Source organism: Melanaphis sacchari, unplaced genomic scaffold, assembly GCF_002803265.2.
Source record: "Melanaphis sacchari strain LSU unplaced genomic scaffold, SCAv2.0 Contig34_pilon_pilon, whole genome shotgun sequence".
Lineage (NCBI taxonomy): Eukaryota > Metazoa > Arthropoda > Insecta > Hemiptera > Aphididae > Melanaphis > Melanaphis sacchari.
The window spans coordinates 1,641,564-1,663,750 of NW_020271213.1; the positions used below are offsets into that span (position 1 = coordinate 1,641,564).

General features: G+C 21.8%; 1 protein-coding gene across 1 annotated transcript in view; it reads right to left on the minus strand.

The window, feature by feature from the left end:
- LOC112596837 overlaps nucleotides 1–18,455 on the minus strand; it is a 120,071-nt gene extending 101,616 nt beyond the window's left edge. Inside the window, exons 1-4 of the mRNA XM_025342660.1 lie at nucleotides 18,367–18,455; nucleotides 9,655–9,782; nucleotides 5,103–5,226; nucleotides 4,275–4,369 (exon numbers count right to left, since the gene is read on the minus strand). Coding sequence (XP_025198445.1) covers nucleotides 4,275–4,369; nucleotides 5,103–5,226; nucleotides 9,655–9,782; nucleotides 18,367–18,432 — 413 coding nt within the window. The 5' untranslated portion in view covers nucleotides 18,433–18,455. The remainder of the gene's footprint in view (nucleotides 1–4,274; nucleotides 4,370–5,102; nucleotides 5,227–9,654; nucleotides 9,783–18,366) is intronic.
- Nucleotides 18,456–22,187: the final 3,732 nt, after the last annotated feature.

The following is a 22,187-nucleotide window of genomic DNA, read 5'->3' on the forward strand; positions in this document are numbered from 1 at the left end:
ATATTGGTTATTTGTTTTTCGCAAGCGTTATGGAATATTGGCGTACGATACTCAAGATGATGACGTTAAAAACACAGTTTATTTTTAAATTTGTTGACCATAAATGATAATAATATTTATGATTTAAAATCATAGCCTATATTATTTTGTTATGGCAGATAAGTTTATTAGTTTTATACTGGTAAATTCTATAAACAAAAAATATTTATCTATACTTTCCAAACAAAAATAAAACTTTTTTATAATTTTTTTTCTACGATGATCATTTTTTGTCGAAATATAATTTTACCGAGACCCATTATCCAATATTGGCCGGCCGCAGAAGCCCCAAAGAAAGTCCAGCGGCAGCATAAGCTACTTCTACTGTCCCTGTGCGCACGCCTATAGCATAGATAATCATTTGTATTTGTTTAATTATATGCATGTAAAATTTACTTATAATGTATAAGTATATATATTACCGAGTTCACAATTGTGATGGTATATTATAATGATTTAGTATAAACTAACTATAAATTAAGAAATGTAGGTAATCTATTTTTATTTATATAATTAAAGTATTTTTATTTAGTTTATAACTGTTAAAATTTGCTTGTGCTTATGTATTATGAAAAATATTTTAGGAAGTTACTCTAAAGTTCAATAACCATATTATTATAATGAAAAAACATATATAACAGCAATGAATGTGGTTCAATCATAAAAAAACAGTTTTTTCAAGGTCTAGCTTTGATTTTATTTTATTTTATTAACTCCAATAATGCTTTATATCTAAATTAAAATCTACATATTATGATTCCCTAGACACAAGTACGAAACTTTTGAACTATTTTGAATACCGCAAAAAAACTAAATTGTTGCACTGCAAAACAACTGCTAGTGAATGGAAGGTATTAACTGAATATAAAGTTTTGTGGTTGAACAAAATTCTTTGTTGTTTTAATAAAGACATTACTTATTGAAAATCATTAATAACTAATTAATGAATATGCAACTCAGAATGTATGTATAATTTGATATTTAGATAGCTTAAACTTTTAAAAAGCTTCAAAAACATGTTATTTTAGAATCGAATAATATACCAAACATCTCATTTAGACGCATTTTTAACTATAGTATCTATATTATCTTAGTACGTACTTAAAAATAAGTAAATGACAAAACTGATAAACATACATAAAACTATGATATAAAAAGTGTTCATTATTTTGTACTTAACACTTTGAAATTTATGTTTATTAGTTTTAAAATTATGTAATTTTTTTTTTTATGAAAATAACTTCCAGTATAATAATTTTCATAGTAATATTATCTTAAGAAAATCCTAACTAACGCTCTGAATTTCTTTTTTTTTTTTTAAATGTAATGGTCATAAATCATAAACGGATATATAATACATAACTTAAGTATATGTCTTTATTATTAATATGTATACATATTATCAGGGATTGCAAAGTTATAATAACGTTATATTTAAAAAAAGATTGAAATATGTAAACGTAATTATAACGGAAAACGATAAACATAAATAATTAAATAACACATAACAATTTACAAAATATATGATATATCATTAAATAAACATAACGCAAAACGTTATATAGAATATATCATAGAAAGAAATAATTCATTTCCAATTATTTAATAGTTATAAATTATAAAATGTACTAAAAATTTTAATTCTGAATAACGATAAACGTAATATTTGTATAACGTTTTAATTGTAAATAACGTACAACAAAATATTTATTTTTTTTTTTAAATTCAAGCATATTATACATTATAAAGTATAAAGTCTAAATTTTAATCGTAAAAAATAATTTGTATATTAGATAAATTATTTATAGAAAAATCTTAATAGAAATTTATAGAATTATATATACAAGAAAGTTCTGTCAGAGTTTAAAAGTTAACGATGTTCAATACAGTTTATGTGAATACTAACTTATATTTGATCATATTCACTACGTTCACCAAACAAAAAATGAAACACGTCACTTAAATTAATTTAAGTATCTACTGACCAATTCAATTACATTTAAAATATTTATAAATTTGTAAAAAAAAAATAATAAAAATAAAAATACTTATTTTGTTCAATATTATAGTTGACAGTTTTAGTTACAAAGCTTAAAATATATTACAAATTAAAACTTTCAATCGTTTTTTGATAAATCATGTTTTTTTTTTTTTTATTTTTTTATCGATATTCATATTTTTGAAACTAATTAAAATATTAGCATATACATCGAATAATAATAATAGTTAGTTGTTCTTAACATCTACTTAAAAAAATAATCATTTAAAATGTTTTCATACAGATGTGCATCTATTCTGAATCAAGTATTCCATAGCCTGTTAAGAATTTATACGGAGAGTTAATAAAATTATAATAAAATATTTTTAAAAGGATTTTATAAATAATTTATTTTACTCAGAAATTGAAAAAACCCTGTATAACCATTCTGATATATTACTAAAACATGTACGCTAAACATAAATATATATTGTCATTTTCTAAAAATAGGAAAAAATAATATAATATAATTTTTTTTATTATTATGAATTCAAAAAGTATTTTTACAAGCACAGAACAATTGTTTTTCAAAACAAATAATATGTTGTAGTAAAATAAAAAGTAACATCCTCAAACTCAGAAACTACAATAAATATCAAATTAAGCATAGGTACGTTTACAAAAACATTAGGATAAGAATAATATGAATATTTAAATAAAATTACATAAAAACTATGTTTTTAAACTTATTTTATTTAAAAAAATAATGTTAGATTATACTAATAGAAAACGTTGTATAATAATTAGTTATTTTAACTTCATTGTAGTTATTATGTAAAAAAAAATATACGTTCATTTTTCATATATTTTTTCAATTCCTCTAAAAAATGGATAAAAAATATATATTTTAGATTTTGAGCAAAGCGACGAACATATTGATTTTATCATGATGGTGTTTTTTTTTTTTTTTGTAAATAAGTACACAATAAGTTGTTAATAAAATTTTTCAATTTTAAAAACAAGAATAACTTTGAATATAAAATTGGATCAAGTTTATACTTCAAACCGGTCAACTTTAGAAATGCATAGTACTTATTTTTATAATCATATTTTGTTAGTTTATTGTAACTCGAAATAACCATAGATACTTTAAATTTTTATCGAATGTGTATATTATCATATTTTATTCAAGATAAAATTATTAAAAAATGTTGGGTAGTTTTAAACTATATATATATATATATAAACATTAAACATAAGAACTTTATTTTTCTATTAAATAAATGCCGATTAAAAATTATTTGCAATAAATGTATAGAAATTTAATACAAAGCTCCTCTTAAGTTGTTAACTATTCAATTAAAAAATATTGAAAGTCTGTACTCAGAATATTAATTGTTTTATGCATTTAAAATAAGAATTTTGACAAAATTCATAAAAATCGCTAAAATAAATTTTTTATATCAAAAATTTAAAATGTTCTACGAAATTCTACTGAAAAGACATATCAATTTTTACGAGCATTTTAAGTTTAAATATTAACCACATTTTATATTCACCCATAAAATAATAATTTTCTAAAAGAATTTTATTGTATTTCAAAAAAAATAAATAATTATAGATACTTGAATATTTTACTAAATTTTTACATTACTTTTTTCATTATTTAATTCAATTTTCAATTTTTTAAACTGTTTTTAAGTTATTTATAGTAATGTAACATTTTTTTTTTTTTTTTTAGTTATTTTTTTACAAAAAATTATTCATTAAGTTAAAATTCTCGAAAATGTGAAGAATGCATTGATTTAATTTTTTTTTTTTTTTTTAATGCATTTGAAGTTGAAATTTCAACAAATTTCACCAAATTTATTGACATCTCATGTACAGCAAAGTAGTAACTACCCACCTATCTACTTTATTTTATTTTTTTTTCAATACTGAAAAAATTAATGAAACATTTTACGCATAATTTTTAACATTGAAAATCTATTTCAAGTGTGGTTGCATTTAAGTAAAAACAAAAGTGGATATTGCATATCAACTATAAAATTACATTTAATTAAAAATAAAACGTTATTTTATACGTTGTTCTGAATATGTATCAGAATCACATAAATATTTTATTTTTATATGTACTTGTTGAACAAGTAGCATTGAATTCATCATAAACAACATTAAATATTAATAAGGTATAATAATTTAATTAGCAAAAATTATTTTTAATATTATATAGTAATATCTAAACATAAAAATTTACCTGATTGTTTGAATTTTGATCGGTTGTGAATTTATACTTATGTCCTGGTTTTGTAAATTGAAATTAAAATTCTTTTCTGGTGGTTTTGAATTTATCTGTGAAATAAAAATAAATGAAACTTATCTTCTTATTTATAAAAATATTTTAAAAGCTAAAAAAATAAAAATCAATTTTCAAAAAATATGTTAGTTATACATGTTTTTTTATAAAACTAAAAAAATAAATGAGTTAAATTAAATTAAATTTTTGGACTTGAGTTTGAATTATCTCATATCAAATAAGGCTAAAAAATCAGTTTGATACGTATATTAATATAATTTTAAAATTTTATAAAACCATGAAATAGAATTAATGTATAAAATATGTGATAATTAATTTTTTTTTTTTTATCGATAAAATATTTGTTTGTCTTAATTTTTATTTATTATCACGTGATTAATTACTATAATCTATTATTAAATATTCTAGAAATAAATGGATTTTAAGTACGAAATTACTTTTTCTTCATTCACACAAGTGTCAAAACTAAAAACATTTGCAACCAACTATTTAAAATATATATATCATAATATTTAATTGTTATTATCTGCGTGTTCGTTTAAGAACTGTAATTGTCCTCTCTTAAGACAATATTACTTATAACAAGCTAATGTCCATTTACTATGGACACATTAATACACACCACATATTAAATGCCTAAATATTTTCTATGTTGAACCCTTTCTGATAATTTACAAAAACTAAATATAAAGTTAATACAAGATATACGTTACTACATATTATATACAATACTTCTGTATTATATTGCAACCATAAAGCTGTACATACCTGAAATTTTTCTCGATGTATCATTAAGAAGTGTTTAACTTTTGAAACATCGTTTGTACGAATAGCCACTTCCAGTAATTGACTTTCAAAACCAAGATGGTCTGTAGATGTAGAAGAACCGAGACTAAACATAAAAATAATAATTTATATAAATATAATAGCTTCATAGTTATCAAGCAATTATAAAATTATTTCTATTAGCACATAATTCATATTTTTTTTTGATTTTGAATTAATAATGGTCGATAAAAATATTGATTTTACAACTGTATGTTTGATTTTTTGTATGTGTCTAAATACACAAAAAAAAAATAAATAACTTAAATGTTTATGATTAAGGTTGATTTCTATCATATATTGGATCAGGATTTGAAAGAATAGAAACTTAACTCTTTTTTTTTTTTAGTTTTTCTTCATTATTAACAGCAAGTGATAATTATAGTTTTAAAAACTTAAATTTGAAGCTCGAAAACAAAATATCTCCTAAGCTGTTCTTCCTGAATTATAAAAATAATTTTAGCATGCAATGACGTTTATTTTTATCACATATTTTAGTTTAAATTAAAATATAATTTAAATTAAAAATATAAAAATATTTATGTAATGCCTTGTGATTTGATTATCTTGAAGAAATGTGTTTTGTTAACGGTAGACCTAATTATTTGCCATTGTATGTTTATTACATATTTTCTATGGGTACCACATAACATTTTTATAAATTTTTCACTTTTTCAACTATTTACATTATGAACTTTAAACCATTTGATGGTACTTACGTGAGTATTGACAACACTTAATATAATAATTATACATAAAATAATATATGCGACATAATGTTAAAAATAATTTAAACCTTCAGTATTAAGAATAGGAAAGTAAATTATGAATATTTTAATTATAAATTAATATTCTACGAAATTTCGTTTGACACAGCATCGGTACTCAGAATCGCTTTTCATATGCAGTGATTCATTATGAATTAAAATTTAAAATATCTATTACACAGTAACTTACTTAAAAACGAAGTTCGCGTGAAAAATACTATACTGGATAACTACACATCCTAGGCATTATTTTCTGACATTGTGTATAGAAGTGAAATTCAATAATTATACGTGTTTATATAATGAAGATTTCCAATTCAAAAATGTATTTAAATAATTTAATATAGCCCGTATATTATTATTATTATTCTGTATTTCGATTGTTAAAATTATCGGTTGAGTAAGAATTTGCAAAAGTATTTAAAATTATTTACTTATTGAAAAAAGTAAATAAATAACTGTGTATTATTAACACTAAATACGTATTCATTATAATAAATTTACTTTATATAGGTATATATTATTGTTTTTTTTTTTTATTTCCAACATAAACAATAAAAATATGTGATTATGATAATATAAATGTATATATCACTAATAGCCAAAGATAAATAAAAATATGAATAAAACTATTCAATTTATTTTTATTTTATTTTAGATAATAATATTTCATGGAACGTAAAGGTTGTAAGAAAATAGTATTAATATTCTAATAAATAATATAAATAACAGTCACTTACAATATTAATTAACAATATGTTTTTTTAATTTTGTCATTAAATGACTTAACTGAAATAAGTTTATGCGTTATTACGTTTTTACTAAAATAATATAATATGTTAATACTATGTAATTAAAATTTTAACTGAAGTAGTTAAAAAAAATAGATACAAATAAGAATAACAACATTATAATTTATAATATAAGTTGTTCATTCTTAAAAAGTTAAATAAATATTTGTTTATTAAAATCATCAATAAAATCTTCATACTTTTTATTTTTATTTTTTTAAGTGTTAGATATAAACTATGCAATGTTTCCACTTATAATAATTGTCGTTTACTGTTTATTAGTAATTTATAGTTTTGATTATTTTTGTGTGGAATTACTTACTCATATATTATTTAAACAACTAATTTTTATAAAACACAATTAATATTTAAATTAAAGATTAATTCACCTTTAAATAATTTAAATTACTGAATATGGGTGTTTAAAAATCATTGAATTTGAGTTTTGACATGTTATTTTATTATTTGTTAGTTGCTATCTCCAAGATTTAATAAGTTTACTAAATAATTCTCAGAACTGTTCTGTTTACAGCATAAACATAAACATATAGAAAATTCTAATAATGTGTACTACAGTATATGACAAGCTAAATAATATATTCATGAGTATATATTTTCTTAAGAGTCATGAGTTGAACTTTATTAATTAAAAGTTTTTAAAATTTCAGATAAAAAGTACATAGTTTACGAGAGATTAATATTATAATTTTATTACCGTCTATATGATATTCATTTTCAAATATTATTTCACGTATTCTATACCTATTAAATAAATGTAATGGTTATTTTATAATGCAATTTCTGTCAAAACTCCGCATATGCGTAGCAACTTTTTTTATAACTAATTTAAAAAAAAATATATATTCAATAAAAAAATTTATTTTATAATCATGATAAAAACAAAAACTACTGAAACATTATATATTTTATTAAAAATATTATTTGTCATGTTATTACACCTGTATATTTAAGTACTCGTTTATTTTGATACTTACGTCCTACATAACATTTAATTTTTTGATATCAATATTAATAATTAAACATATTTGACTAGTTGATTAGTTCTTACATTATATGTTTCTGACAAATTATTATCATTATTTTTTTTTAATATTAATCAATCAATAGATTGTTAAAATGGTTTATTTATAATAAAAAAAAAACCTTATTTCTTCTAAAATTCTAAACTAGGCTAGAAATATATTTATTTACTTATTATTAACAATATTATAATTTTAGAATCTAAACGGAGCGATGAAAGTATTGATTTTACAATAGCGTGTTTTCATTTTCAATCTAACATCGCCTTTTGCAACAGTAAAAATGCTTCGATTTTTAACTTTTAAAATGGAGAAAATAGGATACTATTTGTATTTCTAGGGGTAAAAGGTATAAAATTCTTATTACTTTTTAAAATAATCGAGGTAAACTGGAATCTTAATCAAAGCCAATATTTGAGAAATTAATTTTGTTTTTTTTTTTATTTTAAATCTAAATAAATTAACTATAAAGACATGAAATGTTTATAGAATGTTAAAATTATTAGCACTTTATATACTTATATTAATTTTAAAAATATTTCAACTCTTTTGTCTTGAGCTATATAAAGATTTTACATTTTTTATCTTTATATTTTTTTTTATAAAAATGTGGTCAAAAGCTTTGAAAATTGATTACACATTACCTTGTAAATGTTTCATGTTTTAATTAAAAATATCAAAAATACAGTGTCAATATTTTTCAGAAGTTTTAGAAAGAATTTCAACAAAATCCATCAAAATAATGAATATTTGCAAATTATTTTGTAGTTAAAAAAAAAAAAAAAATAAAAAATATATTTATATTTTATATACAATTTTAAATCTTAATATAAAGTAACCATAACTTATAATTCTTATTGGTTGAATTAAAAAAAAAAAGTTAATCGTGATTGCACAAATTTAATATTCATTATGAGCGTCTATTATTAAAATTTGATGAAATTGAATAATTACTTATAAATTAATGATTTTCATCAAACAAGTTTTTATTATTTATTATTTTTACATTTGAAAACTAATAAATGCAAATACTCGAATTTTCATCAAATTTTTGTATTGATATTTTTTATATAATTATAAATTGTTCAAAACATATAATTGTTTTTTAATTATACAAAGATATTTAAAATTGCATTTTTTTCCTATTAATATCGATAAAATATTCAAATCTCTTCAGTATCACAATAATACTTATATTTCGAATTCTTACACTAACGCAAAAACACCATAAGTAAATATTAAATCACATTTTATACATTTTTTTTTTTTCAAAAACATTAAAGAGATTCAATAGAAGAATCATTTTGTTTAATAATTTAAGATTATCGTAATATAGCGTATAAGATGTAAAAGGATAGTGAATTACTAATGTGAAAACAGATTTAATTTTGATTTAATACTTAACATTTTGGTAAATTTGTAACAGATAAAAACATAGTCATAGAACTATAAAACTCACGCACTCTAGTGTTTACGCGGCTGTTGCTTTCGTTAGTGTATCATACATTTCTTATTACTAAAATTCATAGAACGTATATCTCTGTTAGCAAACAGAATATTTTAGCAGATTTTACTATGGTATTTACAAAATATACATTGTTCATTATACACATGTACTATATATGGCATACTCTAAATGGAGTCCTAGATATCTTAATTTAATGATTTAGAATATTCTACAGACTTCTATTAGAATTTATAGAAGTATGATATTATTCTATAATAAAGAGTATGCTTTGAACAAAGTGAGTATATTTATCTGTTATCATTAATAGCAACTTGCAACGTCAATATTTTAATACAGTGTATGATTTTAATATTTGATTTATAGTTAGATAAATGGTTATGGGCATAACACATAAATGGTGCAATGTTAATTTATGTGTTCAATAAATACCTGCAACGTGGAGTGCTTAATGGGATAAATATTTTTGATGAATTTAACACGTTTTGTTGCTGTTCGGAGCTCTTCTCACAAAGAGGATTAAAGCCCTCTCCCGAAGATGCATTATTTTGATGGTCGTTCTGTGAACAAACATATATGATCCATGAGTTGCATTACACTATTGTTAAAGCTCAAGAACAAAATATATAACATTAAGACAATGAAAACATCTAAGTATACAGAGTAATTAACAGAGTATCTTTAATCTTAATTTATCTTTTAATAAAATTATGAATTTATAAGTAATTCATCTAGACGTATACCGAAAGTCTAAACCTTCAAATTCTTAGATTTTTAAGATAGTTCAAGAATGAGTAACCTTTGGTGATACAAAATCTCTTCTTTTTTTATAGTTAAGAGATTTATAACTGTTAATCTTTTAGCTAATTATTTTAAAAGATAACACAAAAAAACATATACAGTTCTTGCTCTGTTATTAAAATAAAAATATAAATTTGTTATGAATACAATAATTTTTCTAGTAAAATATTTCAAAGAGTTTTTAGAACAAAATTATAAAAAATAATCTTCATTATATAATATATTATTCGTTTATTGTGTATTATATTTTTTAATTTTTTTTATGAAATCGTTATGAATAAAATTAAATATTATTAAAATATTGAATAAAAAGAGAAAACTGTATACAGTTTTAAGCAAAGTTAATTTAAATTATATTTTAATTAATGAAATTAATAGTTTCAAAAATTGAAAAAAAAAAAGCGATAATCCATTTTAATAATATATTAAATTATAATACTTAACTGTCATTTACGCTTTTTTTTGTTGTATTTTTTAAAATTAAGTTAATCTAGGTAATACGTTTATAAAATTCAGCACATATTATTATAAATTAAATTGTTTATGTATTCAAATATTATAATGCTATTCAATAATTATGTTTATAAAATTATGCTAAGAAAAAAAACGATCTCAATCAATTGATATATATATATATATATATATATATATATTATATACCATTAAAAATAGCATGAAAACTTTCCCCAGAATTTTTAGTTTTTTAAATCAAAAAAAAAAATTCTATCTGTATTACTGTAGGAAATATTACAGAATCTGTATTTTTTATATAGTTCATAAACACATAATCTGTAAAATCATGTATAGCTGTATAGTCTGCTGGTTGTATTGACATAATGCTATCTGTAATACTTTGATAAATTGTAACTTTAACAATTTTTTTTTTCAAAAAGTTTAAATTTTTATCTTCAATACTCGTATTACTTTAACTAAACCTAATGATTATATTTTTCTATATTAAACTTGTCCAATACAGAACCAACATCTTTTTATTTGGTTATTGGTCGTACTAAACGAACATCTAAGTGAATAGATTTTGAAAAACCATAGTGTTAATGAATGTTATTGCAATAACTCAATCGAATTTATTGAATATGATTTACTTACCAATAAACAAAAAAACAAAATGGTACGTAATTACTATTCTTTGAATCATGAACTACGAATAATTGTGAAAACAGAGATAAACAGCTTGAAAAAGTACTATCCATCAAAACAGTATCGCACTTTTGAAAATATTTAAATTTTTAACTTAGACAAACATACAGCACTTTTATTAATAGTGATGTCAATAATCTATTTTCAACTTCCTTGGTGTGAAATTTACCTTCATCGTCAGATACCATCGCATACAGTTTTAAAAGTGTTAAGATAATATTTTTTACTCATATGAGTTAAGTTTTTTGGATAAAATTATATTATCTGTATCAAATATATTTAAATCATTTGGTGAAATTTCAGAATGTATAATTTTGCTGGAACGTTCACATAATAATTACTCTACCACTATGTGCTTGAAACTATTGCTTACCTTCTATTGTACAAGTGATCGTGGTCATGCCCAAGATTATTTATTTTTTTTTTAAATGTATATCAAATTTTATAGATGTATAACATGCAATTTTTGTCATATGACCATAATTGAATTTCATTGCGTATTATGCGATGAAAATGAAAGTTAAAACCGTCAATCACCCATAACTCATGTTTTTTATTGTACCTGTGTATTTTAATTTGTAACGAAAGTTATCTTTGTAAGATTTCCTTTAAACTAATTTAAAATATTTTTTGACGGCTGTCTCAAAAACACCGACACAATCTTTATGCTGATAAATAATTACTTAAATAATGTCAATCGTCGGTATTAAATAATAATTATTGCTTAACGTCCGTAATCGTTTATTAAAAAAAAATAATTGAAAATTTATCCAAATCAGAATGAGATATTTGTGTCTGAAATTATTATGTCACCTTTTTAGATTTCATTTGGTTTTTATAAATTTGTCCATAATAAAAAAAAAAAAAAAAAACAAGAAATTTAAGATAAAAATTTGTGTTAATAATTAATTTATGATATTTTGTCCACTATAACCGATGGTATAAATGGAAAACGATTTATGTCAAATGAACTCAGCCGTTTTGACATTTGCACTCTTAGACGCGATAAATATAGAATATTTATTTTTATTATGATTATGCAATAAAAATTACTCATATAATATAAATTTCTATTTTAAACACTCAACAACTTTATTATCATCGAACTGATGGATGAACTAGTTAATAAATAAATCAATATCTATTGACCACAAATATTATAGATACATGTTATCCATAATAATATATGTTTATTTATATAGATAATATATCAAATATTAAATAAAATTGTCAATATTAAAAATCAGAAAAACCCAAAAATATGACGTTATCTTATTAGAATTTATTTTTCTAAATTTACACTTCTATACGAAATAACTTTCAAAATAATTTCCAATGTTAAATAATCCCATTGTTGATAAAAAAAAATATAAATTATATTATTATATGTTGTTTAATAAGTAGAGATTATCTAATATTTAATTAATAATAATGTGTTATTAAAATTAAATAACTTTTTAATATTGTTTTTCATATTTTAATGGAAAAATGGTTTATATATTTTATTTAAAAGATTAATTACTGATGGTTTTTTAATTTTTAAAGAAGTAAATTTAACTTGAATGTAAATCTTATATATAAATTTTGGTTTTGGAATTGATTACTTAATAACATAATATGTACAATAAATATTTATAATTTATTAACTAAATGTTTAATTTTTACTTAATCAATTTATAGATCAAGTATTAAATAATTAATAATAAATAACGGAATACGATATGTTTTATTTTAAAATACACTAAGATAATAAAAAATAAACGAATAATTGAATTATAATTTAGTGTGTTCACATCATTTTTAACCTTGAAAGTTAAATGTAAATAAAAAGGTTTTCATAGAAAATAATTTTATTGGAAATTTATTTTTATATATGGAAATCTAAAATTAAAAATTTAAATAGATACTACTTTATTTTATATATTTTTAAAAAATAAGATACTATTTAATTATAATATTTTATGATTACACGGCGTTTTAGATAGGCAGTTTAGCTACACCATTGTCATGTTTTATTTTTTTGGTATCTATTACAAATAATAATAATTGTAATACTAATATTATGTTACCTAACAAATTTACAAATTTAAATTAAATAAACTAAGTTCATTAAAAATGTTATCTACAATCTATAGTTTGTTAAATGTTAAACTATAAATTAAGTGTTATAAATATTAGTAATAGTAGTTGTAACTAATATAATTTGCTGTTAAGTGGTTATTAAGATCAATAGTAATAATAATAATAAATATATATATATAAAAATTACATTAGTGAGATGTATACGTTTAAAATAGTAGGCATAATCAGTAAAAAGCCTAACTGAGAATATGCAGTTATTAGCATAAAGTTAGTTTTCAATACATCAATCGTTTATGATGTTTATACTATTTATGCTAAAATAGTTATTTAGTCATTAATAATATAAATTATATGCTATGTTCAACCAATATTTTGACAGTATTTTATAATTAATTAGAATTTATATTAGTTATTAATAGTTAACTTCAAGTTTTTATGGTACCGCTGATAATAATATTACCATAGTTTAGGAGTTTGGGTTTTATATTTTAGTGTAGTAATTAAATCCTATGGGGGAAACTTTTTGACTTTCCATCTTTTTTAATCGTTGAGATCACTCAAGTTTTTGATTTAAAATCTCCTGTACTAAAAAAAAACATATAATAATAATAATAAATCGGTTTAAGTAGGCCACTTTAAAATAAATTATACACTTGAAATTCTCTAATTCCTACTTAATTAGAATTTCTATATTGGTAGTAATCTTTATGTGCTGAGAAAACGTAGTTTCAATTGTCATTTAGACATTTTATCTCTTTTTAAGTACTTATCATTTAAATCGATTAAAATATATAATATTACGTAGACACAATTACTATTCAATTTATTAAATGTCAACTAATCCGTGTACGTTAAAATGGTATAAAATGTCTAAAATACTAATCTATAAATATCATATATTTGTAAAATGTGCTATTTAAAAATAATTATTAAATTATTATACGGTGAAAGTATTAATATAATTACTTTTAAATTATGCAACTAGTTCATTTTAAGTAACGGGATACTATAAATAATTCTTTTTTTTCTTATTAAGAAGACTAAATATTAGTTTTGATTATTACAAATTATAATTCCTTAAAAATATAGTTGTAGAAAAAAAATATATATTTTTTTTTATTGTTTAATTTTTATTGGCTCAGGTTTTATTTATAAATACTCAAATACTATTTAAAAATAAGAATGGGATATTCTGATTTTTATAATTTATTCAATAAATCAATAAATCGAACTCAATATTTTTGAGAAGTTTATTATCGTAAAAAATTGTCTTTCACATTTTGTGAAAGGGCAAAGAATATGTAAAGAATAGGTCAAAACTTGCTTGTGCTCGGTGGAAATTGTTTCTCTAGTGTCGAGAAAAAAAACTTAAAACAGCTGTGATTCGTATTTAGTAAGGACAATAACGTGATTTCCCATCGGTCATTCTCACGGGAACTAAAAGTTTCTACCCAAATGAATAATGAAACTTTTGATAGTGTCTGATACATTTGTTGTGGCAGTCAATCAGTAATAAATTCAAAGGTAAAAATACTGAAGATATTAATAATTGTTCTCTTGCAATTCCACTTCCAACAATGTAAACGCTTTTTGCGCAGTTGTCACCAAACCAGTGGTTAATTCATAATAAACAACCCTGACATATACATGCACATATTAAATGAAAATATAAATGATAGTGGATTAATTGTATAATATCTGTCTTGTGAATTATTATGTAAGAAAAGGCCAACGCCCATATTTATTATTGCGTATTAGTCATGTGTTAATAATTGAAATGAACCTTTGACTTCTACCATGGCCAGATATTTTTGTTAGATTGAACAGCAATTAAATTTATTAATATAATATTGCAATAAAAAACATGAATAACCCAAAGTCTTTTAATGAGAAAAAAATGCATACTTTAAAGAAATTTATAAAATAAAATTACTAACATTTAATTATAATTTAGTTATGGTTATCTAAAAAATTCGTTAAATTGAAGTTTTTATGTGGAAATTATACCGTATCATATTATATTGAAAAATGTGTACTAATAACTATAAACTATAATTCATAAGAAGTGGTATTATTTATTTTCCACAAGCACCTTCAAAAATCACCATAATTATTGAATACTTAGTTACTTGTCTTAATTGCTTATTATTGTTATTAATATTATTATATTGAATCTTTTTTCTAATTTATTAACTTTATATATTAATTTGAAATAATGAGAGTTGTATTATTTTTTAATTAACTTTAAGTAAGCAACTGGCTAGTCTGCGCTTCATGTTCAGCTATAAATAATTTTGTTTTATAGTTCCTTCTGTTTTGTTTATTATTGTAAATTATGAATTGAGTTAGGAAAAATTATTTTATTTATTAAACTAATGTTGAACAACGATTTTAGTAGTGGCAGTTAAATTAGTCTGAGAAGATAACTTACATTTTCTTTCATTATTTTTATTAGTTTCAATTAATTCTTATTTAACTCATATTCTAGTAACTTTTTTTAGTTATTTAATGTATTAAATTCAGCTCAATGTAAAGCTCATAACCGTCAATCTATAGTGTTGTTAAATTATTATTATTTGAATCTTGTTTGCCAAAGGGATATAAATTTTCGGCTTATAACTTTTTAGATTTAATTTGATGTTTTGTTCACAGACTTTTGGCATACAAAAATAAATCCATCGATAAAGTGATATCCTCTTCTGTCAGTGAAATTTCAGTTCATTAACTCTCGATATGCCAACTACTAATTGTTAATATATTCAAAATTGACCGATAGATCTGCTACCTAATAAAAATATGTTAAATATAATTAGTCACTATAAAGATAATATTAATTATAATGTATTCCTGTAGTATTACAACAACATTTATTATATTATTTAAGATATGCATCAATATTAAAAATTAAAAAAAAATTAAATAAATAGAAGTTCGTACCATATAAGATACATAAACTAACTAAACTAACTAACTGAGGGTATATAAAAAATTCAATTTCGTACTCCTATAATTTATAGTGGATATATGATTTTATCCCATATTCTTTCAATACAATGAATATTGTTATTCACCAGTAAAATTTTTTGATATTTTCAGATTTAATTTTCAATCATTCTATGATAATAAGCACTATTAAATAATTATTAAATTACAATATTACACAGTTAAAATGGTAGGAATGGACTGAGCTAAAATGACCAACATTCAGATTCGATTTTTACATTTATTTTCAATGTGTGAAAAATATTTTAATATCGAGCTAAACGTTGTCTATATTAACATCATTGTCATATCAGTTTTCGTTAATATTATTGTTACCTGTCGGTGAATTTGAGAGTACTATTAAATTTAATAAAGTCTGACAAACTGAAATTTCTTTGAACTAGAATTTTGACGAAATGAGATTCAGCGAAATTGTATGAACCCTGTAAACTATAGTGCTGAGATGGACACATTTTTATTAATTGGGGTAGAAAAGATAAAAATAAACATGTGCGGTGAATAAAAATGCATACACTTAATATTTTTCGTACCATGTTTAGTTGTTGTACAACCTTAAATATTATGATTTGCGGGCCGTATTAATCTCGCAAGTCGTAATTTATTCACCCCTGAAATAGTGAATATAGGCGATTGTATTTCAGCCGGTCGTTCTACACGAAACAGACTGTTAACAATTTTAATACGTTTATTCGTACGAAAAAAAATTTAAACTACAGAATGCTTAAATCGGTTATTTATTAGCGTTTTTAGTTTTTACGTATCAGCCATTTTTCGTAAGCTACTCTCGCGCGTTATAAAGGAGAGACTCGAATTGTAGCTAAAAAAAAAAAAAAAAAATTGATAAAAAGTTGTTTTATTTAAATGTATTTGTCTACAACGCAATATACTTTTTTTGTTGTTGCTTTTAGTTCAATATATTAATAATAAATATAATAAAACAACATTTATTTTATTCTGTGATTTAAAATGTATGTATCTGTATTTCTCAATAAATTTTTCTCCACTTGAATTTAAAAACATCTTATTATTTAAATTATATTTTCTATCTAAAGTGTAATAGTTTTTAATTTTTAATATACGTACAAATTATACATAATATCGAAACGGACAAATTTCTTGATTTTAATTTACTGTGAGACAAGGCTCGCGTATCTCATAAACATCTAACGGACATAACAAATATGCATAACTCGTGTTCCTAGACCAAAAACATTTACTGGACGTGGCGGGTGAAACCTGGAAAAAAAGCCCAGACACACGATTCCGTGTTTAGGACACAACTCATTTTAGCCTTTGTCTTATCCCGTTTCACGTCGATGCCATGCACTCTCCCGTCGTGTTTTGTAATCACGGTTGGTGCACCTTTTACAATAGGCATATCGCTATACACATTGTCGCTGCGGCGATAAGGCATGTGTAAGTATGTGATGAACATATTTTGCTGTATTTTTTGTGGCTGTCACTGTCACTGCCTGTGCTGATGTTGTCTGCTACTTACAAACTGTATTGACTTAAATATAGTGCGATTGTTGATGTAACCGTTAATGCAATTCGTAGCGCGTTTGTTAGGCATGTATTAACATGAGATTTTTTTTTTTTAAAGGAACTCTATCCGATGTTACAAATGTTGCTAAATAAATTCTTTCAAAACAGTTTATTTATGTTCTGTTTATTTTTATTATTGTCTATGGTTCCTAATATTCCTTTTAGCCATCACTACAGTAGGATGTACGTGCAAACAATTATAGTGTAGGTGAGAGAGCTATTATCGTTTCACTATTACTTATTACTTGATGACTGCATTGCTGTGCATTATTATGCCCGTGTATTATTATTATAATTGCTATTATTTCTTTAAACTAGCAATACAGACAATTATTATCATTTATTTATTAGTACATTTCTATAGTTCATAAACACACATATACATTTGCGTTACTCATCAGTATTTGTTGGTGTTTTTGACCATTGGTGATTGAGCTACGTATACAACTACCCAATTAGTTGATTGTTGAATAGCAAGTGTTTAAAATGAGATACGATTAAAAAAAAAAAAAAAATCCAATCTGATTTTATTTAACCTAAGATTTAAATACTTACTTCAATGTCATATTCGATGGGCGATAGTAACGGCATTTGAGGTCTATTGATACTGGAACCCTTCATTTCAAAACAGCTTCGTCATTCCCACTTCCCGTACTTGACTACAACATAAAGATAAACAAATTATGTTTATCAGTTAACTTAAGATAGAACTACATTATGTAATTTTAAAGAAGCTTAATAAAAAAAACAAACATTGAAAACTCTATCTAATGTTTAAAATGGACTATAACTTCATCAGGATTGAAAATATTGTTCATTAAATTATTGTGGTATAAAATTTCATACATATATTAAATATTTATAAATTATTTATTAAAATATATAAATAATGAAATAAAGCTACTATACTTATTGACTATATTATTCTATAATATATTAAAAAACCACAAAATTTAATTATTATAATGTGTTATGCAACAATAATACCAATATGCTTAGCTTTCTGCAAAATGAAAATGTATTTACGAGTAGCAAAGTTTTGTTTTAGTTTATTTTATATTTTAGACACTAATTACATTAGCTATTTCTTTTTTTTATTGTAAATGGCATTTGCATATTATTGTCCTGCAATAAATTACTGTGTTGAAATAATTTAATTATACACTTTACACCTATCTATTGTGTTTTAAGCTAGTATAGCTTTAATAGTTTTAGTATTCTAGTGACTTTCTAAAAATTATATAGATATATTCAAAAAGTTATTTATATAATTTATTTTCTGTGTGAATAAAAGGTATGGATAATTTATACGTATTCAATTTACTTCTTACATTCATTATAAAATAATTTATTGGTAAAAATGAAAAAAAAAATACAACTACTTGCATATTTTAAATTGCATTTTTCAATTGTTATTACCAAGTACACGTAATATAATTTTTGGTATTTTCTAAATTTATTTATAAAATTACTGAAAAAAATGAAAATAACATTATAGAAATAATAATTGAATCAACCATATTATGCATTTTCTATGAAGTCATAAACAAATTTTTTATAATTATTAATCATAATATCATAATATTCATAACTATCGTTTTATTTAATAAAGTTTATTATTATTGTAATCAATTTATGAGTTGAAAATTAACTTAAGTCTTTAAAAATAGTTTAAACTTCTAGATTAATAATTCAACATGAATGTCAAAAGTCAATTTAAAAAAAAAAAAGAGGTCAAAAATGATATTCAATAAATTTGTATGTACAACTGTTGTGATTATTTTCTAGAGTTATAATAATATACGGTAGTCATGGCAATTTCAATAATTTTCATATATTATTCAAAAATCCCATTATTATTTATCAGGTATCACACACATTGTTAAAATAAAACAACGCGTGTCTCGACGTATACTACTATTAATAATAATAATAACCGTGTATATATATAATATATATTATATATATATAGGCTATAATATATTTTACGGTATATATTTATAAAAATAATATCAGACATATTTTATATTGAAAGGCTTACACTTTTCATGAAATATTTTTCTTTGAATTCTAAATTTAACATAGATATTGAATATTGAATTTACTAAAATTTACTAAAAAAAGTATTGTAAATACTTGATATTTTCAAATAGGATTTTAAAACTATAAATATTAATTATTTAGCTTGTATTCTTTTTATTATTTCTTTTGACGTAATTTCTTAGGAACAGCTATAAACAATTATATTACGGTAACAGTTTTTTTAACATATTTTATAATAATTTAAATCATGAAATTGAACGATTCTATTTCTGAAATTCATAAAAATTTAATTACACATTATGAAAATAATAAAATTAAGTAGCCAATTTTTACTTAGATGTATTGGGCAAGAAGTATAAAATGTGTATCAATAAAATATATTTATTTTTTTTTTTTTTTATTACAAATAACTAATTTATTACCCAAATATATTTTTTCTTTGTAAGATACTTCTCATATATATTTTAAGTATATTATCTCTAAAAACATTTTTGAAATATTGTAAGGACAATTTATCAATATTTCCTACTCGTATTCTGTAGTTAAGTATAATATTTTAAATTAATTTAAATCAAAACTCATAACATATTTATGTTCAAGAAATCTTATTAGAGTACATAAAAGTATAAATTTAGCAACGTAAAAAAATATTTTTATTAAATGATATGTATTTGGCTCTTTCGTATGTGTGTTAAATTCATAAATAATAATTTATTAACAAAAGGTATCAAACGTATAACCACGACAACAGCGCTTAAGTGTATTCAATTGTATGAACATGTTACATACTATTTTCTCTCCGTACGCACATAAATTATAAAGAGTAAAAAGAAAAAAAATGCTAATGGAACTTATGTATTTGTAGTTATTATGGTGAATTTCTGCAGATGAATTTATAGAGGAAATCATGAAAAACGTAAAAAAAAATGAAGCACTACATATTGATGGGTTTATAAACAGTATCTCTTGAATATAATTTGCTTTTCATTGCACATTGAAATAATTTAGATAATAATATATAGTATGATACTTAATGAAACCAATTAAAGGTATTTTTTAAATTAAAAATAAGTATGATTAACAGTTATTTCGATAAAGGAATATTATATTCCTGCCTAAAATAAATACTATTACTAATGACACTAACTTGATGTATACTAAAAACTAACCACACGTGTCAAGTAGAGTTTAATATTATATTTAACATGTGTCTTGTAGGCAACATATTTCCAAAATTATATTACATAGTTATTAGTTATCAAATATAAAGAACAGGGATATAACAGGACACGTAAGTAGAAGTCTGGATTTAATCAATAAACTGAATTTTTAATAAAAAGATTAAGTAGTTTCATAATATGTTTAGTTTACAATAATTGAGACTGTAGTTTGTTAAACTTAATTGATAATTTAAAACAAAATTCTTCAGAATTTTAAACATTTTATAAAAAAAAAAAAATAATTATAAAGTGATAATAAAAGATATTATTTATTTTATTTATTATAAACATAATTTTTTAGGGTAAATGATTTCGTTTTTAATAAGTTATGTTTTACTATATCCTTCACTCATATACACACATGACATCTCCAAGTCTAAATTTTATATACTCAATAGATAAAAAAATATATTCAAACTGTTACTATTAATTTTAATTTTGTTAATAAAACCGCTTAAAACAGATAGTTTTAGAAAAAGTTTAGACTTCAAAATATAAATAAAATAATGTAATATTGATCCTGTAAATATAAATATATTTTTAATTTGCTTTTATTAAAAAATAGAACTTTTTTATCTGCTTTGGATATATTTGTTTTAACAATTTTCTAAAGGAATTAAAAGTTATTTTATCCAATTTAAAGCTAATATAGTAAAACTTCTCTCAATGGAAACCTCTAATTAGCAGATACTTCTCAATAACGAATGCATTTTACAGTCTCAGCACAACCTCATTGAAATTAATGAATAGTACTCATCTAAGCAGTGGACACCTCTGAAAAACGAACGCAGACAGGTTTTAGCAATCCAGTATGCATAAATTCTTATAAATAACAAACAACTATAGCGATAAATACGAAGTTGTGGTATATATTATTTTTATATTTTTGATAAAAACTGTATAGTTACGTGTAATTATTAATAAACGTGATACAATAAAATTATTTAATATTAATTGAAAATAAATATAAAATAAAACATTATTAATTTTACATATCTTTCTTCAGTATCGTATTTATCATAGCTTTTATATAATTACATTTGATATTGAAAATAAAATCAGCATAATAAAATGTTGTTTTATAAAGAAACAAAGCGTTCATGAGTTAGTTAT